The 23,842-nt window shown below is 48.5% G+C and overlaps 1 protein-coding gene and 1 long non-coding RNA gene across 5 annotated transcripts in view; one reads left to right on the top strand and one right to left on the bottom strand.

Annotated features, from left to right (window-relative positions):
• Window positions 1-20,457, bottom strand: part of rps6kc1 (ribosomal protein S6 kinase polypeptide 1) — a 45,253-nt gene extending 24,796 nt beyond the window's left edge. The window contains exons 1-9 of one of the 4 annotated variants that reach the window (XM_048985391.1): window positions 20,270-20,457; window positions 16,371-16,406; window positions 13,421-13,541; window positions 12,530-12,645; window positions 11,856-11,949; window positions 10,029-10,088; window positions 7,858-8,208; window positions 6,080-6,204; window positions 5,157-5,249 (exon numbers count right to left, since the gene is read on the bottom strand). In XM_048985391.1, coding sequence (XP_048841348.1) covers window positions 5,157-5,249; window positions 6,080-6,204; window positions 7,858-8,208; window positions 10,029-10,088; window positions 11,856-11,949; window positions 12,530-12,645; window positions 13,421-13,541; window positions 16,371-16,406; window positions 20,270-20,371 — 1,098 coding nt within the window. In that variant the 5' untranslated portion in view covers window positions 20,372-20,457. Of the gene's footprint in view, window positions 1-5,156; window positions 5,250-6,079; window positions 6,205-7,857; window positions 8,249-10,028; window positions 10,089-11,855; window positions 11,950-12,529; window positions 12,646-13,420; window positions 13,542-16,370; window positions 16,407-20,269 lie in introns of those variants that run through there. The other 3 variants (XM_048985392.1, XM_048985394.1, XM_048985393.1) reach the window with 3 other exon arrangements.
• LOC125714639 (uncharacterized) lies at window positions 19,782-22,975 on the top strand. The gene is made up of 3 exons (XR_007383814.1): window positions 19,782-20,076; window positions 21,642-21,914; window positions 22,048-22,975. It is a non-coding gene; the product is annotated as an uncharacterized LOC125714639 (long non-coding RNA).
• The last annotated feature ends 867 nt before the right edge of the window (window positions 22,976-23,842 follow it).

Below are 23,842 nucleotides of genomic sequence, written 5' to 3'. Positions count from 1 at the left end.
GAGTAAAGTGACAACACTGCAGAGGGTTAGAGACAAATCCTACGAGCATAACCGAAGCTTGCAGTACCTGACACAGCCGAATTTACCGAATCACAGCCGAATTTACCGAATCACAGCTGAATTTACCGAATCACAGCCGAAGTTACCGAATCACAGCCGGTTTTTTTCTCCCCTTCACCCGTGTGTAGCTACAGCTCTCCTAACCACCCATGGGGCCCTACAGTCATGCTGGGGCCCCAAACGACTCAAAGTAGGTAACTGGACAACAGGGCCCTTCAACAATCATCGGGCGAGTTCTGATCTGACCGGAAAAAAATCCCAGATTCAAGTCGGAACCGGCAAGCAAAACGGAAGCTGGAAAAAAAACACAAACCCATCCACTTCATTTTTGTGCAATCATCTGTTTATAATACCGTTCACACAAGAACAGGCCGGTAAGCACATAAACATATAAAAGCACAGAAATTACAATAATAGCACTACATGAATAAATACGACAGAAGAATAAAGGTGGATCAACACCAGGGGAGCTGAGAATGACAAGCAAGACTGATATCAAATTCAGTCCAATTTTAACTGCTTACCAGTGAAAACAGACACTAGAAAACCTGAGTCTGAAGCAAAGTTAAAGCAGTCATTCTACAATTTGTCATCCATTTCATTCAGTCTGATTTAACCCTTTTCACTAAACTTCCTATTTGACTCTCCCCCAAGAGCACAGCCCACAGCTAACCTGCCCCCCCAGATCGAAGCGGGGCAGCAGGAAGGGCTGAGAGAGGCAGCGCAGCCTGTGGGCTGTGCGCCTCACTCACCAACCCTAGATGTTCAAAGAGACATGTATGGAGCGCGACCTTTCTGCCACAGACACTCCGCACACGGAGGAGGGGGGAACAGCTCCCACCATGCCTGCACTCCACCCCCTTCAGATGTCTCACTGACAACTTCACCAGCACCTCCATTACTAAGGGTTACTTCTCCCTTTGTTGTTACTTTTAAATCCTGCTTCCAGCTGAGATCATGAAGGCACGTTTCCTTTCAGATCAATTTATCAGCCTATTGTGCAAATGCCACAAATGACCCTAACCCCTGAGTACAGAAACTGAACCACATACAAAAGCATAAAGAATAAATGTTTGCAATCACTCAGCTACTGACTTTGAATAAGAACCTACACTGTCCAAAAAGTACCAGTCTGTACCTTTAAGGGTACAATTGCTTGTCTCTGGGGCTGCACCCTCAAGGGTCTGCCAGTTGGACCCTAGCTGCAGGTATCTTGAGGGTACATTAATATTGTCTGTACCTCGGGGAATAAAACTGTACTACGGTTGTACCCTTCCTCTGACAGTGTACAGGCATTAAACACCATCTAAAAATCAAAGTCAGCACAGAAACCTGCATCTGAGAAAAATATTTTTAGTTTTTGGTATTTACTCTAAAGTCCGCCCTATCTGCCACTTATTTTGCTGATTATTTCCTCTAACAGTCCCATTTTAATACTTTTTATTCCAATTTGAAAACTGCGCAGACACCTTAAACACACCCATGGCAAGTACAGAGAGAGGACCCCCCCCCCCAACCTCAGAGAAGAGGGCGCCCTCTGCTGGCTGCAGCAACTCCACCCGCTTGTCTCACAGCCTGATCCCTGACCTCGGCCTTCTCCCGAACAGGTGTTGGCTAAATGATAATGGATCTTTCCGTAGATAAACATTCATCGGTGAGCCAGGCAGCCGTGGCGCTAATATAATTAAAGCACAAACACGGGGCCAGCGAGGGCCCTCCATCTGTCCCGGGGCCGCGGCTCCGTAATACCGCCACGTGTGGGAGGGGGGCCGGGGGACAGAAATGGGCAGGTCACCACTGAGCAGCTGTTCTCCATCTTGAAGGAGGGCTGTCCCTGACGGAGGTGGGGGGGCACGCATTGCTCCAGCACCCTAGAGAGCAGAGCAATCCCCCCCCCCCACCCCCTACGAATCACTAAGTCTCTCAGGTTAAAATAGCACAGCTGCTCGTCCATATTTAAGCAACAGAGGACACCTAGCTTCACCTTACATGACAAACAAGGCTGCAGGTATTGCGAAATAGAAGGTGGACTCCAGAGTTGCAGGTTCGAGACTCTAGGGGGCGTCCTGCTGCAGTGCCCCGACAGAGACAGGCTAACCAAAGTATCTGGCTGGATGAAGAGAGGAAAAAAAAAGTCCTGTTGGGCAAAAAAAAGTTTAGGAAAGAGACAAAAGTCATTAAAAGGCTTTCTTGCATAATAAGAGAAATATGAATTTATCAACTGTGTCTTTTGGCTTTTGCTTGGAGTAAAAAGATGCTTAAACACTGCATGGTCAGTTGGGTGAATATGGGGGGGGCAGCTCTGATCCTGCAGGACTTGAAAGGCCCCCTTGGATCCAGGACTGCGCTATGATTTCAGGTTTATTAAGGCTGGTTCATAGTTCTCCACATACGCGCAAACACCCGGACACGTCTGCGTATACACCTGCAGAGGAGAATGAACCAGCCTTTAAAGGTAAGAATTTGGCTTTAAAATTCCTGAAACACAGATCATGCAAAAGCATGTACTATAAATGAACCCAAAAATAGCATTAAAGGTGCTGGTTCAAATCGCATGATGGGCAGAATGATTTCACCACTGGGTCCTTCAGCAAGGCACTTAACGCCCAGTTGCTCCATGGTTTGCTTTCTCAGAAACGTCCACCACTTTGGATAAAGGCGTCGGCTAAATAAATTAGCAGTATTTTAAAAAATGATCACTATGATCACTTTGTCTTATGGAACAGGAGTTAATTACAGGCAAAATGTTTTTTTTTTTTTTAAAAAAAAAAGCACCATAAAGAGCAAGAGACAGTACATGAGATCGGAGAGGTCACATGACACGGAGTCGCTGCCACTACCACACCCCCGCCAAGGGCAGAGCTGGACCGGGCTTGGAGAGGCGAGTCGGAGTCCAGCTTCTCCCCACAGCCCGGCAGCACTCCCCCCCCCGCTCATCCAGTCCCTCAGCTCCGGTCCACCAGCGGGAAGCGGGCACGGTGAGCACGGGCTCCTCACCGCCCCCCCCGCCCCCGCGACAGAAGAGCTTCTTCTGCACCGCTGAGTCTTCATCAAAACACTCGGGCAGAAGGAAATAAATAAATAGGAAGGAAGTGAGAGGCCCTCGGGCCCGGTGGAAGTCCGAGGGTCCCGCCATCTGCCGCGGCCCCGGTCCGGGCGAACAGACTGAAGAAGTCCTGCCGAAAGCCGGCAGACGGCGAGGACCGGCCCGTCACCGGGGGGACGCCCGCAGGGAGAGCCAGAGGAGCCACGCGTGCTCCAAGGCCACCAGGAGGCAGCGTGTGTGTCGGTGGGCATGTGAGCCCGCGGGCCGCCCCCCCCGCTGGGACGGGGCAGCCGGGAGCCAGAAGGGGGTCCCATTTTTCTCACGGCGTGAACTGATTTCACCTGCCGGGAAATGGGGGGGCTTGTTAAAACATGAGATCATTACCGTGACAGAAAAGCAAAGTCACTGGCTGGGGAGGGCGTGAGAAAGTCCCTGTGCAAATACAGGGAAGGGGGGGGCTTGCAAAAAAAGTCACCAAAAAAAAAACAATATACCGCGAGCCGTGACGGAAACGCGGTCATGTGGCCGCAGCTCGGTTTCTGTCCGCGGTGTGAAAACCCAAGGAAACGGGCCACCATCCAGAAGCTTCCAGGCCAGGGACAGACTGTGGCATCCATGACCGCTGAGCGCAGACGAGGCCGAAGCTTTTGCAGTGTGTGGCTGAAGGAACGTTATGCTCCTATCCGCGCTTCCGGATGCTTCAGATCTGTCAGTGATGAAATTCGCTCAGAGAGAAACCTCCCAAACACAGGGTATTCTCTACATCGACTCAAACCATCACAATCGACTGCATCAGCCAATGAAATCACATCAAGAGTAACAACCAAACACATAGAAGGTATAAGAACGCTTCCACTGGCAAAATTGATTTCAATATCATTTTTTTAATACTTGCTATTACAATTCCTTTTAAATACTACAATTCCCATCGGGCTTTCATTGTTATTGATTTAGAATTTACTCTTGTAAAGTCTTTTTCAGACATTTGCGCAGATGACTATTTATCCACCTGGGAGGGGATTGTATGGACTGGAGGAACGCAAGCCCATGGTCCACGTTTTAATGGTACTGGACCCAAAGCTGATCTTGTAGATGCCCTGGGTATTGGATCGGTTCCCACTCTAGCATGTGCTCTGCCATGGGGTCGGGCGATTGGATGGAGTCCTGATCTCCAGGGAAACGCGGGAGGCCGACCCGGCTCTCAGCTCGCCGTGGCCCCAGCGGCCAATCAGACAGAGAGCTTGGCCACGTTTTAATTTGCCCAGAAGCGGGAAACGGCTCACCGCAGATCCGGCCGCCAGCCCGGGATGAGGCAGGCGTGAGGTTAGCGGTATGTTATGCGTGCATCGCTGGGGGATGTCAGCTGCCAGTGGAAGCCATCTGACTGTCAATAAACCCCGACAGGACCTTCTCTCGACCATCCATTCATTTATTCAGCACATGCTTTTTTCCAAAGCGATGCATATTTTTGAGAAACATAAGGGCCTAAGGACCCAAAGTCGAAATCACTCTGACTCTGGGATTGGAATCAACAACCTTCCAATGACAAGTACCGCATCCAAAACTGGCTGAGCCACACAGACACTTACAGGAAGAGCTGTAGATGTCGTACCTAAAACGGAGGACCTGATGTGAAGGGCTCACCTCCCATCTGGTGCCTGCTGATGGTCTTGATGGATAACCGATTGGGAATCCCCCTGGGGGGGGGCTTACTCCCTTACCCCGACACAGACCTACCACTGACTCGAGTTCACGGAGATCTACCCCCTTGAAACAGTCACGGCGGGACAGGAAGTGGGCCTGCAGACGCTCGGCGCCCACATTAATTCATTTGGCTGGCGTGAAGTATTAACGAGCGATGAAGACTCACAGAGACGCAGCGCTGAATAAATCATCACAACCCTGGGCTTGACCTTTCTGCCCCACACACTTCGCGTGACCTTACAAGATCTGCTTAGATAAAAGGTCCCTTTCTTCTATTCAGCACCCCCACTCCGACCCCGACTTCAAAGGCCAGGCTCCTGCCCCCTCCAACACCCTCAAGACTCACCTTGTCGATCACCCCGAGGACCCCAAAGATCTTCAGCTCCTCTGTGGGGTTCCTCTGCTTCCAGGTGGGCCTTGAACCCAGCGCCCCCGGGGCCTGGCAGAGGGCATCAAAGATCACACATCAATCATGGCCCCGGTGCAGGAGAGCTTGAGGCCCCCGCACCCGATCTCAGGCGGCTACACGAGGCCGGAGGGCCCTTTACGATCTTCCTTTCTCACACGTTTTCCCTCGCGGCATAAAGCCCCAGGCTAATGCTAATGCTGTAGCTAGCCTTGTCAGTAGTAGGTACAGCACAGTACAGTAATCAGTCATCTGTCCTTCTTCTGATAGCTTTTCCTGATCCGGGTCATTGGCGATAGGGGGGAGCCTATCCCACGCAGCATAGGGCTCACGCAGGCTTAACACCCCAGACAGGAACCTCAGAGGTGTGGAGTTCACAGAGCTACTGACTGAGCTACCGCATAGCCCTACCGCTGAATCCCAGATGGTTAAAAACAATTTATCACCGCTCGTTTCAAACTCTACCATAAACCCTCACTAGGCTGTGGCCTGACACACATGCGGAGTCCGGCCCTTTAACGGAGTGAGGGCTCGTCACAGCACCCCTGAGAAACTGTGATTTTTATCACAGTACGGTGGCCTGCGGGGGACAGAAAGCATGCCATCTGTCTGCTTCCCAAGAATGTGAAATTAAACCAAAAACACACAGATTTACAGACTCAAAAAATCAATGACAAAGAATGACTTTCACTCACTCACAGTGACAGCTGACCCCCAGAGACTATTTCATAATATAATTATTGCTTTTATTATTATTTTTATTTTATTCTAAATGCATCACAATTAGTTATAATTAAATAAATAACACAAGCTTTTGGGTATTTATCCATTTGGATTTTTCACTGCCGCAGGGTGAGACTGACCAGGCTGGAGCCGCATCCCACCTGGGATCCGTCTCGGAGGTACCGAGAGGAGAGATGCTCGGCCCGCATCAGGTACTCTGCTGTCTTCTTCTTCACCGCCTCCCTCCGCGTGGGGCTGGGGTCACCTGCGGCACCAGAATAGAAAATCAGCCCCCCCAACCCAAAACTCAAATATCTATATCGGAGACCCAATACAGATAACAAAGGGGGCAGTACCAGCTCAGGGGACGGACACGGAGACTGCAATCAGCCACTCCTGATTGGCAGGTATGCAGCCGGCTGTGCAGCCAGGGGGTCAACCTCGTCACCACACAGAGGACGCGTGAAGAACAGCCCCCCTAAAACCAGACCTTCTAGAGGACTCGCCAAGTAAGGCGACTGTACAGCAAAACAAACTTCTCTACAGGGAGCCGGTGAGAGGACGCCGTTCTGTGAACAAGATGGGCCCCAACCGAGCAGAATCGCACTGCGCACCGACACAGTGCAGAGCCAGAGCAAGAAGGAGCCCCCACCCAGGCATAGGCAGCCCCCAGGGCAGAGGAGAGGAGGGCTGCATGGACCTTGAGAGGACGCCCCCGACGGCCCACGCACGATAGCAGCTCCGTCTCCTCCAACAGCCCCCATTACCCCCCAAACTATTTGCACAACAACACAGGAAAACAAGCGGCCAATTAACGCGTCAGGGTGAACGAGCACGTTTCTCCTGCAGGTTACGCTGCAGCAGCCGTAATTATGCCGTGCAGCAGCGGCACTCTCAGAATGTGTGATAACAGGCTGGGGCGCGGGGCTCGAACCCACAACCCTCGAGGTGCTACAACAGTTAATCAAGCGAAACAAACACTTGATGTTCTGCTGCCATTTTCTCCCCCTAAACAGTGTTTCTCATCAGGGTGAACATTTAAAACACCAACATCATTCTAAGTGAACAAACTCAGGAATGCTGGGAAATATTCCGACACGCCATGCAAGACTTAACCAGCGACGTAGCACAAACACGCCTCGCGGCACCGTGAGGGGCCCTTAAATGTAGATTCATGGGAAACAGCAGGTGCAGAACACAGAGATACATCAACTAATCGAAGGTGGGAAGGTGGGCTCGCCATCTGTGTGGGGGGGGGGGGGGCCGTGATTTCACTAAAAGCAGCAGACATCCCTCAAAGTGTGACTTATCAAAACTCAATCTCATCCTGCCTGTAATGGTCGTCCCCCGATATCTTGTCAGGATGTGCAGCCCCATAACAACACAAAACTCAGGATATTAGAATCTGAAAGCACAGGGGCTGGAAGCCTCCCGTTTATCTGACAGAGCCAGGGCATCACCAGTGCAAACGAGGGTTTAACGGAAGTGCGGCAGACGAAAACGTCTGTTAATTCTTGCCTGCCTTTCCGGTCCAGCGACTCCATCTGACTGGATACAGGGAGGGACGTCGCCTCCTGCTGGCCATCCAGGAAAAATCGCGAAGCACGAGTCGGCTCACTGATCATTCCAGCTCTCTGGCAGCATTCCGCACGCGCCCGAACACGCCCTGAACACCACAGTACTGCTGAACATTGCTGACTACAGCAGGCAGTGCGACACGGCACTTAATCTAACCAACCTGAGCGCTAATTTTACAGGAATGCCCCCCCCCCCCAACAACAGGATATTCCTAGTTCGGAGCTAGGATCAGGAATGGGGCAGGCCCAGGAAGCAGGTGGTCCAGGGGAGATCTCAGACACCCCCACCCAGCACATTAATATCACATGGGGACTAGTGGAAGACTGGGTGTCTTCAGTACCTTGCACGCCCTGGAGCAGCAGGTCCACACCGCTGCGGTAGAAGGAGAAGGCGGCCTGATAGTCCTGTTCCCCCTCCCTCTGCACTGCCAGCCTGATCTGCTCGCTGGCCCTCTCCAAATAGTCCTTCTTTCCCGCACGCGGCCTCAGGGCACTGGGGAAGACCGCCGCCCTGCTGGCCCGGCTGGATTCCACATCCAGGGAGTCGTCCGGCAGGAGGGGAAGCGGCGAGGGGCTAGAGCCGCGGGGTGGTTTGTTCGGCGAGTCCCCGTCCGAGGCCATTCCATCGTCCACGTCGGCCAGGGAGTCCGTGTCCAACAGTAGGGAAATCAGATCGCTGTCGCTGGAGATACCTGACAGAGCCGGGGACACGGGAAACTCTAAGTCCACCGGCTGCAAAGAATAGACAGAGCATGACTAAGTATTTCCAGTAGGTGGCAGCACTGACTTTCACAGAGCGGTGTTCAAAGAAGAAAGAGTAGAAGAACAATAGTTGTAGTTATGGATGCTTTCAATGAGCAGCTGAGTGAGGACATGCAGAGGTTCCCACACGTATATAACCCATCATTGAAGAAGCACAAGTATTCCTGTGTATGGATTCATGCGTAAGCTTCCTACTGACTAAGAAGACGAAGAGGCTTTAGGATTGTGCCCTCTGCTGGTCTGGAGGAATAACATTGTTATATCCACAGACTGTGACCATATGCATACACAGACAAATATAGTATAATATAGTAACATATACAGTATAGTATGTGAATATCACAGTGCTCGATTGTGTGTGGACCAAAAAGTGGAGTATGAACTAGGCTGTAGCAAGGTTAGAAAAGAACAAAATATGATGTATAGGCATGAAATCTGAACCACACACACACAAAGGCAAAGGCAGGGCTGATACCATTTCCCTTGATCTGTGGGTTAAAAACTCATGAACTTGACCGCCACACTGCTTTCTTACCATGGCATCAGATGGGACACAAACCCAGAACCGTCTGTTTACCAAACTAAGCTGTGACAAAACTCATATTTCTAGCACACTGTGCTACACAGAAGGCACTAAAATGCTTAAGCTAAGTTAACCCAGCTATTTATCATCTAGATTCTGAATCTTCATTAAGAAATTGAAAGAGGACTATCACTTTAATCCCAAAATGTGCATTGCGAGACATGGAGGGATTCAAAGGGCACAGCATCCTTAAATTCCTATTCAGTAACGAGCCACGAGTCTCCAGATGTCTGCTGAGGGATTATCAGATTAGAAATTAATCAGATTGAATGGTATTTCCAGAGCAGCCTCACCAAAGAGATGGATGATGTTTAACCAGATCTAGGATGCCCCAGTGCTCTCGGGGGGTGGTGCGTGCGTGTGTGTGTGTGCGTGTGTGTGTGCGTGTGCATGTATGTATGCGTGTGTGTGTGTGGGGGGGGGGGGGTCCTACCCGTGAGAACCTGGTGAAAAGATTATACGAAAAACTTCCTATGCCAAAGCAACAAACATTTTCCATCCCTCAGGATTTAAGCCAATTCTGACAGCAGCTAGGGGGCGCCCTACTCCACTCACTGCCACCCAAGTCTCTCAAACAGCATACAATTATTCTGGGGTTTGCAGGTCCATCGCCAAGTTTGGCATTTTTATCTATATAGCAGACGCTGTTTTCCAAAGCGATACACATTAGAGACATCAGCCAGCATTGCTTGAGGAATTGGAGATTAAGGGCCTTGTCAGGAGCCCAACAGCGACATCACTCTGCTGGCCACGGGATTTGAACCATTGACCTTCACATCATGGCCACAGAGTGTAAAGCAGAGCCGTATACAGAAAACCAGCAAACACACAACTATTAACACGGCAAACTGCAGTGAGTCTGAGGTTATATCGCAATGCAGCACCGCATACCAATACAATGCAAAATCAGAGCGACATCATATTACCTGACCTGAGAGAAAATGCCCAACGCAAACAACAAGGGAAGAATGTTAGGGACCCACTGATACGCTGACCTTGACTAAGAAGTTGTTACGCGAGTCTGTTACTGCCCAAGAACACCGAAAGGACCCTGAATAAGGCAGGAACACAAGCCACCCACTGTTAAACTCTGGAGTTTGTAAGGTTCTTTGTCCCACTAAAACATCATCAATCATTGACACCCACCACCTCGCTAGCAGCGCGTACCTCCATATTCAGAATGACTGGCAGCTGTCGAATCGTCCACCCCTCCAGCGTCTTTCTGAACTGGAAACAGAAGATGGACACACAGCATACAAGTGCATAAATATCCTGCAAAAGGCAACCATCTATAGTTAACTATAAATACATCCTGTACCATACGGCAAAAGTCAACCTCAAGCTGTACGACGTGCAATATTAATATCAACATTATTATGCATATGCAACCGTTACACTGCAAGGATCGCGATAGCTGGACAAAGTTACGCTAAAACATTTGTACTCTTTTTCTCAGCTTAGCAGACAATGTTAATTTAAACTCCCGGAACTCCTGGCAACTGTCATTCGTTTATTTTACACCTTTTTGGAGTCTGATCCTCTTATAAAGCGACATGAATCTGCAAAAGTGTTTTTATCATCATATTTTCAACTACCATGGAAACGGAGCCTTAGCTTAGAGGAGGGATTGGGCTGCAGTTAAAAAGAAAGTAAATGCTTTTAAACCAGTTCCCACACTGCTTCCTTTCCCTGTCCCTTCTGATAACAGAATTCCCATCAGCCTCATTCTCTCTGGCGGCAGAGAGACTCCATTGTATTCAGTATCACTGCCCTCTAGTGGCGCCTGGGCTGAAGTGTCTCTGTGAGAACAATGCAGGAGAGGGGCACAGGGACGGACTGGCACAGCCGGATGATGCCCGTCTTTTTTCTGGGTCACAGCTGCTGGAGGAACATGACCATTCCTCCTCCTGTCACTCCCTCCCCACTCAAGCCTCTTATCGACATGCCACAAGGCCAGAATGTGTGTGCCACCTTTCGGCGGGGGGGGGGGTTAACATAATTTTCATCGTTATTGCTAATAAAAAATAAATTCAAGCAATTATGCATTCAAATGCTTCCCATGCAAACATGGTACACTGTGTAGGAAACAGGACACTTATTAAATATATTTGAGTAAATTCTGAATCCTGGACAGTTAAATTATGGCACAGTGATTCTGTAAAAGCCAGAGTAACACGCAAACTTACAAATAATTCGGAGTCGCATGACTCAAGATCATTTTTGTCAATCAGTGCAATCTGCAAAAAGTGACCACTCCCACTCCCAGTCAAGGCTGATTAAAAAGTGAGTTTGTGGGGCCAATGGTCTGCGCTTTCCTCAGACCGATCTATGGTTAGCGCTTATACATCATACCATAAAACTGTAAATAATCTCTGATAATAAATGCACATTAAATTTAATAAACCGTTTAGGATTTTCGATTTACTGGAGCCCAGCGGTTTGCACTGTAGTCTCACACTGCCAGGGTTAGGGAGGGAACCCCAGCCCCAGCTCTGTGTGTGGGTTCCCCCACTCTCTGGGGGTTCCCCCATGCTGTAAGCCTTTCCCCTCGCAGCCCATGCGCTTACTCAGTAGGCATTTGTAGAAAACAGTAGGTTTACGTCCATGTGCCTGACAAGTGACTGGCATCCTGTCCTGGAGGCGCCCAGTGCTTCCTGGGACATGCTCCAGGGTCACCGTGGCCCAGAACTGCTTTTCAAAGCACAGGGTCAGCCATCTATGCAGTGTCCTGGGCAGGGTTTTTACAGTTACGGACCTTAGGGTTCCAGTGAAAGTCCCGCGGAGCCACACACCATCGTGCCTGTTGTCTATTAAATATATATCCTTCAAACATAATCTCTGAGGAATCCAGCTGAAAAGGCTATCCCTCCACTAATGACTAGTCTGTCAAATATTTTACATGAATTATTGATAGACATATAAGGCATGCATGTTACATCCAGCAGCACCACAGAGCCCTCTGCTGGCCACTTTAAGAACCACAGGCCGTCCTACCTTCAAAGCTGCAGTCTGACAAGCTGTCAGCGAGAAAGTCTGATAAGGGTTCAGGCGGCCCGATGAGCTCTGAGCCGTCGTGAACCTCGCCTCCCTGGAACAGAACCAGCGAGCTGTCAGACAGGCTCTGCACTGCCTACGGGGACGTCGGGTGAGCGCTGTTTACGAGAGCGACTGAACGGGCGCGCGGATCGTCTGCCGTTTCAGCAGATTGTGTTCGTTATGATGGGATAATTAAACCTAGCAACAGTAACAAACGAAAAAACACGGGAGTTTCCTCCCTTCAAATTTCATTTAAAAAAAATGAAGAATGAATAAAGTTATTTGTTGTTGACAACAGTACCTCGCTGACAAGTTCATTGTAAATAGTGGCTGCTGAGCTGGGCAGGCTGTGTATCATCATTTAGTCGTTACCTTAGCAGGGATCCTTAACAAGGAACAGCAAGGCTGTGTAAGCCACAGTGGGCGAGATTACTGCACTGTCAGTCACTGCCTGACTGCCTGATTAAACCCAGCCCGAAGCAACTGGGAAGAGCAATGAAGGCGCCCATCATCGCCATACATGGATATCTGAAGTCCTCTACCTCCTTCAATCCTACAGATTGACTTAAGCTCCACCCACACATGACTGGTAGGCACGGCAAACAGGAGGAGGCGGGGCTTGTCCAACAGACCTTGAAGAAGTCTTCGATGTACTGGCTGCTGTAGAGGGCAGGAATGTTGGCAGAGAACTGCAGCAGGTCCTCGGAGCACTGGCGCCTCTCCTCGATCACAGATTCGTCAAAGCGCCCTGTGGGGTGGCATGGAATAAGGAGTGGGGGACCATAAAGCCCTATCTGAGGCAACTGTCAGATGCCACTCACTAACAGGGTTATACATAAGAGTGGACTTAATATGAGGTCACACGCAAGTTTCTTTGGACCAATCAGACCTTCCCCAGAGCGCCAGGTCACTCTCTATTGGTGCTCTAACGCCTAACAGGGTTGGGGCTATTCCGGAATGCATTTCATCAAATAGAAATGGAGTTGGCATTTAAATCTCCCTGAAATTCAAATTCAATTCCAATACTGTTCCCCATAGTTTTTTCCCAATCCCAACTCCAGTTCCATTTCCTGATTTGGATTGGAATTGGTAAATGCATTACTGGAATGGCTCCACCCCTGAACACCAAGGTGTACCTTCTCTTCCACAGCGGACACAGTCTTACGCAGCTATTTTCATTCCTAACTGGCAGAAAACTCAACATCCCAGCTGACCTTGCTTTCCTTCCATAAACAACTTCCCTGCTTTGCTTACAGCCATGTCACATGAGGCTGCACGAGACCACGCATGTTAAAATAAGCCCCCCCATGGGTCTGGCAAGTGTGGTGTGCGCGCCCTGGGGCAAGATGGCGGATCTCCCCCAAGCCACCATTTGGGGGCTCAGAAAACGAACCCCCTCTGATCCGTGGGGTGTAAAGCAGAGCCGAGACGCGCAGCGCAGAGCAAACCAACACCAGTCCCACCGACAGAGAGCTGGGGTCTGCCCCCCACCCCACCTCACCCTGTCCCACACGCGGTCCTACCGAACACCTTGGCCTTGGCGAAGGGGGGGAAGAGCTCTGACTGCTGACAGAGACTGCGGTGAATCTGCCAGAGGTCCTGGTGAAGCTTCCGGAAGTCGCTGTACCTCTTCCACACGGTGATCTGAAACACAGGGAGGGGCAGGTGCGGGTGAGGTGGCGGCTACGTGCGGGGGGGGGGGGGGGGGGGGGGGGGGGGTCGTCCCCAGGCATCCCATCAGTTTACGAGCCGTTCTCTCCGAGGTCCCAGGGGCGAAGTGCCCCAGACCAGCCAGGACGGGATGGGGCCGCAGGAATAAAGGGGGATGTGTAACGAGTGACAACCCCACACTGGGACGACACCCCCACCATGACCAAAGACGTGTGTGTGTGCGGCAGCAGCGTAGAGAACTCATCACGCCGCACACGCTGTGACATCATGGCAGAGAATACCAGCTGGACAGACAGACAGACGGAAGAGATGCACTGGTTGTATCGGCCAACCATCGTTATCAGCCGATACAGCAACAATCGGCCAACAGCCGATGGTTAAAAACGATAAGTCCCTGCAAAATGATCTATATTGCTTTGTACACCCTTGTACTGAACAGTTAGAAAAGTGTTTGCTGTGTAATTTAATGTTAGTGAAAATGTTAGAAATGCATTTTGCAAACACTGCTCTGATATAATTTAATGAAGAGAAGCTACAATACTAACACTTTCAACAAATGACTGCTCACCTTAAGGCGAGACTGAAGAGCAAGGCGAGTTTCTGAAAAACAAACCCTACAGTACAGCGGAATAACGCAGGTCTGTCAGTAATGCGAAACAAAAACTCTGTGCAGAAAGAACTAAATCAAAAGACACTCCGGAATTAGGAGTCTATCACACTTGATGATCAGCCTTTTCTGTTATAAATGTTATAAAGATATAAGATGTATTATTGTAATATACAGTCTGCTGTGGGACTGTTTCTGTATGCCAGAGTTGGTGATTACTAACCAAAACAGAAATATTTTTTCATATTTTTGTAATGTAATTAATTCACCTTTTTAATTTATTTGGGTGGTGTCTGCCTTTAAACGTATACAAGCAGAACCTCCAAAACAATCGGTTTCAGTATCAGAGTCGGTTCACGAAATAAATCGGCTGTATTTATCGGCCAGAAATTTGCAGCAGTGATAGATAGACAGATACCGGCTAATTCCAAAGGAAAACGCAGGATTACACTAACAGCCAATAGTCAACAACAGCAAACAGTGACAGTGGAATGTGTGCAGGGAAAGTATCGTACCCCTAATATTGACCTCTACCACTAAGCACTTTAAAAACATGTCCCGTTGTTTTATTATGTAAACAGAAAGGCATGAGATTAAATCATAATGTTTAAAATTTATCAGCATGAAACTTTTCCAGGACATTTCAGGACAACGTGATGTCTGAAATGTTCCCCGTCACTGTTCATTCGTTTGAGCCCAGCAGCACTGGCCCTGACGAGCTCACACATGACTGCAGCTGATAAGGGGGTCTACAGGGGGCGCCGGCAAGACGGCGGGGAAACGAACGCCGGTCTCTTACGGGGCAACTGTAATCCGGCTTTAAGGCGGCTCTTACATGCTGTAATCTGAACGGGGCAGGCGGGTTAACCGGGGCGAGATAGCAGCACTCTGCTCCGCGACCCCACAGGAAAGTGCGCAAGGGTCAGCAGGGTCCGTCGTCGTGGCAACCGCCCGCGATCTCACCCCTTTAAATACACCACATCCCCTCTGTCCCCTGGCCCGTCTCAAATGTCAAGCTGTTTACTTTCAGCTGCTTAGTTGTGCATCTCATAATCAAAATGATATTAAAATATAATATATAATGATACATAAAAATATTTTTGCCGGCAATTCCAGATTAGGTACCATACACATTAATCTCCCTTCCAGGACTTGAACCAACAACCTTGCAGTTATGAGACCAAGTTCATAAGTACTATGCTGCCTGGTGGTCAGAGCAGATCAGCTTCACTGTTACACAGAGTGCCGGCGAACTCTAAGGCATGTCAGCCAGCACACAGACGTGTGAGTGGGGGTGACTCTGTGCGGGGGGGGGGGGGGGGGGTTACGTCACTCTCAGAGGGACCGAACACACCACCCACTTTTTGGTAGAAGGTCAGGACCACAAGTGATGCAACACAACACCACCCCACCCCCCCCCCACTGAATGCCATTGAAAATATTGCTTTTCTTCTTCTCTCACTCGAGTCACATGGCTGTCCAACGAGGGGCTGAGGTCCGGGTGACCTAATTCTCATGTGACTGCAAGGTCCACAATGCCAGCATGCAGCACTGTCTCCCGGTCCTCATTAGCAGGACCTCCACCCCACAAGACAATAAACAATAAACAAGAAAACCCCACACCCCACTCCAAGGAAACTCCGAGCATCCGTGCGTGGTGAAGCAGCGCCGGAGAAGCAGCCTAACGGTCGCTGGCATTTGCGGCTCAGCCTAACCACTGTGTCACTGGAGACCCACTGCAAGCTGGCCTCTCGATTCCCAGACCGTCCACTAGGGGCAGGGCATGTGAGGCTGTCACCTTCCTTCACTACACTCTTTAAAAGTAAAACTTTGACCATTTTTTGTGGCTCCTTTGCTTAATTTACACAGCAAATGCAGTGAGATCTAGGACTCTTACACCAGAAAGAGATGATCATAAATCGTTCTTTTTAAATGCAGTCTAGCAGTGTGGCATGGTATCCTTGCTGAGCAGTAGAAGCAGTTTTTTCTGAATCTCAACAGCTAAAGCCCAGAGCCTCCACGAAAACCGCCTTCATGCAGAAAGCCGGCACTGGGAGGTGTCAGGACACCACCATGGCTGCGTGCTGGAAATGTCTCCAATTCCGCTGCAATTCCGCTCCAATTCTGCAGAGCCACTCACTGCTGCCCCCTAGTGTCACCTCAGACCAAGGTAATAAGCAGAGAGGGGAATATACCTCTTGGACGTCCTCCGGGTTCCTCCTGGAGATGATCTGTGGGGGAGACGAGAGAAGCAGGAGGCAATCAGCACAGACCAGCTGCAGACACCCCCACCACTAACTCCCCACAGGGCTGGGGGCCGTTGCCAAGCAGGAGACCTCCTCAGCACAAGGCCTGCTGGGACACGTTCTCCACCTCCATTCATGTGCTAATGGGCTCCACTGGTCCTGCTGAAACGATCCCGGGAGGAGAGAGACCCCTGTCTGCCCCTGAGCCAGAGACAATGAAGACATTATACAGGGAGATGGGTCTGACTGGCCGGGGGATGGAGGGAGGGAGGGATGGAGGGTGGGAGAGAGGGCAAGCATGCACACACGGGGAGACACAGGCACAGACAGGGGGGCACAGACACACACACACACACACACACACACACACACACACACACAGAGGGGCACAGACACAGATACACACACACACAGGGTGGCACAAACACACACACACACACACAGGGTGGCACAGACACAGATACACACACACACACACACACAGGGGGGCACAGACACAGATACCCAGACACACAGGGGGGCACAGACACAGATACCCAGACACACAGGGGGGCACAGACACAGATACCCAGACACACAGGGGGGCACAGACACAGACACAGACACACACAGGCACATACATGAGGAGGCACAAACAGAAAGAGAGAGCCGTGCTCACACACTCACACACACACACACACACACACACACACACGAATGCCACTTACGCACATGCAGTAACAGAGGCACATAGGATTCACAAATTCACAAGAGGCACCTGACCCAGACAGTTCCAGGTAACAAGCAATAACCAAACGATAAAACACCCATTAGTCAGAGTAAGTGAAACGCTTGCAGAATTTACAAAAAAGACGATTCTTAAAGGAGCCAAGATGCTGATACCAAAAATTACCAGAGTTCAAATCGATACAAAACATTCATTCTGTCAAATTAAACATCAGGGGATTTGACCTGCCAGAACCATAGTTTAACAGCACGATTTTAAGTGAATATACAAACAAACTCTTAGTCAAAAGTGTGACCGTTACATATTACATGCAAATACCGCCCTCTAGTGTCCAAAAAGGGTTCCAAACGAACACTCTCTAAAATATATATATATATTTTTTTGCACAGGTGAAATACTGCGAAGTGCCTTGTGTGTTTCTTGACACATTTGAGCCCAGGCTGATTCCTCATGTTACAACATTGGATCGGACTTATGGCGCCATCCTGCCTCTTCCGATGAGTCTTGTCCCCATTGTGACCTGACACCATGTGAAAAACCGGTTTCAGCGTAGAGCCCGACTGGGCAACTCTCTCACACTGCTGACTCATCATGCATCTTGGCAGAGGGAGAGCAGCCCCCCCCAAAGAGATCAGGAGGTACCTGAGGCACGAGAGCAGTTAAAGCAGTAAGCCTCACCTAACTGGGGGTCAACACCCCCTCCCCTTGAAGACACAGGTCGCTCCCTGGGAACATCACTCAATACGACTTCCTCGCCGCGGTTACGAACGTAAATGAATACCCATGAGCAGCATAGGCGCTGACAAACCCAGAGGAAGAATGACCCCCAGAGCTGATTTAGAGACGGATCCATTATATTATTTAACAGATGTTTTTATCCAAAGCGACAGACATTTTTAGGAAAGCCATGTCAGACAGTCTCTAGAGCAACTGGGGGGGTTAAGGACCTTGCTCAGTGGTCCAATGGTGAAAACACTCTGCCAACTCTGGGATTTGAGCCGGTGACCTTCCGGTCACAGCTTACTGCTCTGACCGCATTACTGAACCCTCAAAGCTGATGCACCTCCAAGCTGCACGTTACCATCACGTTCATGTCAGGCACTAATAATAGAGCCAATTCAAGGAACCGCTCCCCCAGGGGGACAGAATTCTGATTCGGTTCATTTCTGCACTTCAGTTACCCCGTCTGAGCTACTCTGCTTCCTGCCTGGCCTGTCGATACAGCAAGACCCCTGATAAGGAGACCGGCATGTTACAGGCCGCACCTGAAACACGCACTGAGGATGCTACACCACACAGGTGCAGTCTCTCACAACAAGTTCATTATTCGGCCTTTGACTCTCCATTCATGGCCAGAGGAAGGTTCCTCATTCTCTTACGGCAGAAGTCCTCGGAGGAGGACAAAAGAGGGAAAAAACACACACACACACACACACACCAGGCACCCCCCCCCCCCACGACCACAGCCCAACAGATCTCAACGATCACGGGAAGGCGTAGCATACAAGTTCCTCATCACATGCATGCGCTGACACAAGGGCAAGTTTGGCAAATCCCTCCATAATGGGGGGGTGGGGGGGGAGCAAGAGAGCAAACTGAGTGCGGAAACAGCCCAGATGACAGTAATAACACCGTAATAAAGTCCTTTCCAAAGCTGATCTTATTAGATACATACACCAGAATGGAATGTGACAACATTAAATTAAAGAAGTGCTTGAAGGTGCCACCCTGAAAAGGTGGACAGGCAATAAAAACAAGAATGAAAGTAAGCTTCTGGTTATTTTGATTAACATTATAATGATAGGTGATAACTTCCAAACTACATAAATTACACGCTAAAAGGTAAACCACGTTTGAACTGCACACAGAATGGGTAAGGTCGATATTCAAGGCTCATGTGTAGATCTGCGGGTTAGTAATCTATGCCAGAGTCCAGATGGTCATCGGATCAAATCCCTTTACCCGCAGAGTAATCATATCACTCTGCAGGGGAGCCGGATAAAAGGCTGACCCTACACTCTATTCTCAAGTTTCTCTTAGAAAAGCCTAAGAATCTCTATGTACTCGTACTCATAGTTGTACAAAGGGCAAAATTAAATAGTGTTACTTACCGTCAATACAGAAAGAGCTGGAGGTGGGATTCAAACCCACAGCCCTGCCGGTGAGGTTACAGTGGTACTAATTTCACCCAGTGCACATACATACACACAGAATACGAGTGCTGTTGCATATGTTCGGACAGTGGAAGAAAACGAGGAAAAAGTTTGCAAATGACACAAACACAAAGTGGCATCAATATCAAAAATCATAAAACACAGATATGAGAAAAATCTGCTGTTTTCAAGACCAAAAACCCAATCTACAGTTGCTACACTCTCAGTCATAATACAACAAATATGATAACATGACATCTTGTGGATTAAAAGCTGAAATACAGATTACAGAGTTATCGGCTTTCATCTAAGGACATAAATGATTCCATCAAGAATAATGAAATTGATTGTATGAAAACTTCGTACATCTTGCTGGTGACGAAATTTGGTTTCACAGTAGATAATGTTGAAGGGAGGATTGTATTGGGAAAGCCTCTGTATGAACTGATTTTCAAAGATATGCATGCATGCATACTTTGATTACCATGCATTAAAATCAACGCCTTAAAGTGGTAGCCGCGCTGGTCTGATCAGATGTTGTTCAGCGGGCTCTTCTATTTAACGCCCAGATTATCTTTATTTTAATACCAGGAGTCACATCTCCCTGGGTGATCGACCATTTCAAACACTGTTGGTCGCCTGCTTCCCGGCACCAAAGACCCCGGTCAATCCAGATGTCAATGCGGTGTCAGAAACACCGCGCGCCAGATGATCGCCGAACACGGACTCAAGCTGGACATTGGAGCCGAGCGGTTCCCTCCGCACGGCCAAGTAGGTAGTGTTATCGTGAAATCAGCTACCATTACAAACTGCGCTTTGATTTAGGACGGAGAAAGACAGGTGACATTGCAGAGCGAACGCCAGCAAAACCATGAACGGGGCGGGGGGGACAATAAACACCTCAGTTTAAATTTACGAAGGAAAATCACCACGGCGCAGATGAACGTTTACCGGAGCTTGCGGCTTACCCTGGCGGTGACTTTGTACACGGTGTATCCCTTCTTGTGCCTTTTGGGGTCGGTGACTGTGTAAAAACGTGCGAGCTCCCCCCTCTCCCGCTGCGATATCATTCTGGTCGCGGGGAAAAGGCCAGCTGCGCTACATTGCCGTCGTCCTGCCGTAGGCTCGGAAACCGCCGCAGTGTCTCCGCCGGAAGTCCCGCCTCCGCACGCTACTCACGCACGCAGCCAAAAACTACAATTCGACGCCAAAAGTACGCACGGCGTTTGTTGTGGAATGTGTTGTTGAGCGTTTATGTAGAAGTTTGGGTCATATAAAACGCAAAAACGGGCAAGAGACATCGTATTAAATACTTAAATGACAGAATTTTATGCACTTCTAAAGTGGCTACGCACAAAGAATGAAACTGAAATTTTTTTAAATTCTATTACACCCTTAGAGATGTCAAGGTCAAAGCAAAAAAAATCAGCTTCTGCTCCAAAACAAACTCCCCAGGAACGCTGTACCTCTGGGACCCATTTCATTTTCAGTCAAATCGCACCAAAACTAAAGCTGCATCACTTAAGGGTGGCACTGGAAGGGAAACACATAGATCTGATGAACATGGTTACAATGAGACACGGTATTTCTGGTCCTTGGGACTTCTGCAGTACAGTTTTCTTTTTGAAAATGGTCATTGAATGGTGGATAAAAACATTCCAAAATGAGGCAACCGTACTGTTTCTCACAAAACAGCTTAACATTATACAATGAGATTTGAACCTTAATCCCAAGTGTATTTATGAAAGTGTTCATTGTGATTTTCATAATCCAGCAATTTTGTGCATTTTATACAGTAATGACATATATTCAATTCAAAAAAGCATTCTGATACATATACTCACAACACTTGCTGAAGACTGAAAATGTATTTAATCTGCCATGAAGCGCAGTATCGTATTGGCTTCTTTGAATCTGACTCAATAAAGCACAAACCTCAACAATTTCAGTGTCATTTATAGTGCAAGCTAAGGTTACTGTTAGCATCTGGAAAATAAACACATTTACCGACTGTATGGAAACAAAGGACCACATCAAATAAGTATATCAACCAGAAGAATTGTAACCAAATGACATTTTTTTTTGTATTTAGCCAAGCATTCACTTAATAGACTTCCAGTGATGCTTGCATGGTACTTTTGAAAATGTTTTCTGAAGGATCGTGAAGTGCTAGTTATATTAAAGGAGCCAGAACAGAAAAGACAAGTAGCATAGAGACCAATAATTCAGACACAGAAGCTAAATTGTAAGCAAGATAATCTGCCTATGGCTCTCCAGCTAGTATTTCTGTTCTTTCTGTCATCCATCCAACCATCTTCTGTAACTGCTTGTCCTATTCAGGGTCGCAGGAGTTCCAGAGCCTGTCCCAGAAGCTACCGGTGCAAGATAGGGAACAGCCCAGGGCGGGGTGCCAACCCATCGCAGGGCACACTCACACACAATTCACTCATAGACGGGCAGTTTGCTAACTCCAATTAACCTCTGCATATTATTGGACTGTGAGGGGAAATTGAAGTACCTGGAGGAAACCCCACGATGACACGGGGAGAACGTGCAAACTCCACACACATGGAGCTTTGGTGGAGACTCGAACCTGGGTCCCAGAGGTGTGAGGTAACAGTACTAAGCACTGCGACAGCCCCCTTCTTTTGAGAAGATTCATATATAATATAATATATAATATAATATATAATTCACTTACCGGTTTTTATGATGCTTGGTTACTGTTCTTCCTCGTGTCACACAGCATATTGAAGTCCTTCATGGTTCCCAAAGCCATGGAGACAGGCATCACCAGTGGTGATTATCCCTCAAATGCCAAGACTTTGAACCCCACACAGCCTTGAGCCCAGAAGAGGGCTCTTGTTTCAGGTCTGGGTTGCACCGGACAGGATTTGGCCAGTGGTGTTGAGAGCTCTCCTGCCAATTAAGATTAGCTTCATCACCTGAGGTGATCCACTAGGACCCCATTGTCCTGCTGATCACACGTGAAGGTCCCCGGAGAAGCTGGAGGCCACGAGGACCTTAAGCTGCAGGGAGTGATGTACCAGGAGCCGTCTCTGAAGATGTCCACTCTACAGGTTCCCATTTTGCCTTTTTATCCCTGAAAATATTGTCATTGTAGGGGAGGTCATCCACCATGGATGATTAACAACAACCACCTTATAAACTTGGATGTGTTTTCAGTGTGTTTAGTATGAATATTCAATATTGATTCATATTTGAAAAATCAAGGAAAATTTCGGTCTTGTTATTAGAACATTGGAAATTCGGAGTGGGGGGGGGGGGGGCAGAATCATGTGTCAGGCCCATTCATTCATTCATTCATTCACTCAGTAATTCATTCATTCAGTCTCCTGGATCTTATTACTGATGAATATAAGATTGGGTTCTTTGTTCCCCCCATTGGAACCCTGTTCAGGACCTAACCCCTATTTTTCCTGCATTGTTCCTTCACACAGAAGATGAAATGTCTGTGTTGTTTAATTTCCTCTGAGGTTTTTTTTAACCACTTCACTCGTGTTCCCAAAAAAATCACCCTTCCTCATTTCCCTGTGCCACATGATTCTGGTCACCGTCCTGCCTGGATCAAGCTCTTGGGAATTTTACTTAGACAAAAATGGTCTGAGGGCAGAAGAAAAAATGATTTGTTCAGAGATAGCCAATCAGATTGTAGAGGAGGTGGGTCTAAGCAACTAGAGGAGGTGGGGCCAACCAATTAGATTAAAATTTACTTCGATGCATTGCTCTGAGTGATGTTAGAGATCAGTTTATGACTGCCTGGTAATGAGATTCAGATTTCGGCCGATGTCGTAACCGGGCCACCAAAAGCGCAGCTGCAGTAAGTTCTGGGTGGCTGTACTTCCGATCCAACCAGCATTAAACTTTGTTAAGCTCCTTTCCACTCCTGGGTCATTCCCAGAAGTCAGGAGGCCTGGTAGGAGAAAGCAGGGAGAGAGTCTGCGTGCATGTGAGTGACGTAGGTGTGAGTCGAGCTTCCCTGGTGCCAAGAGCAATCTTCACCATCTGCTGTGGCTGCACAGAAAACACACAGAGGGGCTGAGAAGATGAAACATACTGGGAAACTCTATGCTGAGAGCAGAAGCATTGTCAACTGAGAGAAAATAATCAAATATATTATGACATACAACTAGCACAAAACGAAGTCCAACACACCACACATTTTGGCTAGAAAATTTACTGCTCTCCAGAGAGAGATATGACTAACAGGTTGCTATCATGGAGTAGTTTTCCCTCCAAATTTTTTTACGCTTTTTGTTCCTCTGGGGCTGACCCGGAGGCCTGAAAGTGGGGAAGAATTCGGAAGAAGAGCTGAAGAAGAACTGAAGACAATTCGGAATTTTAGATGACATATTCAGCACACTGGAGTCTGTAATATGAAAATAACAGAATGGGTTTACTATTTTTACTTGAGATAGTATGAATATAATTTAGAGCAATGTGTACGACTCAAGTGATGAGTGGAGCAACGCTCTGGAAATTTCGTTTATATCAGAACCGTCTCTTCGCAAAAAGGTTGG

Source organism: Brienomyrus brachyistius, chromosome 19 (assembly GCF_023856365.1).
Source record: "Brienomyrus brachyistius isolate T26 chromosome 19, BBRACH_0.4, whole genome shotgun sequence".
Taxonomy (NCBI): Eukaryota; Metazoa; Chordata; class Actinopteri; order Osteoglossiformes; family Mormyridae; genus Brienomyrus; species Brienomyrus brachyistius.
This window is presented reverse-complemented; position numbering and strand designations above follow the sequence as displayed.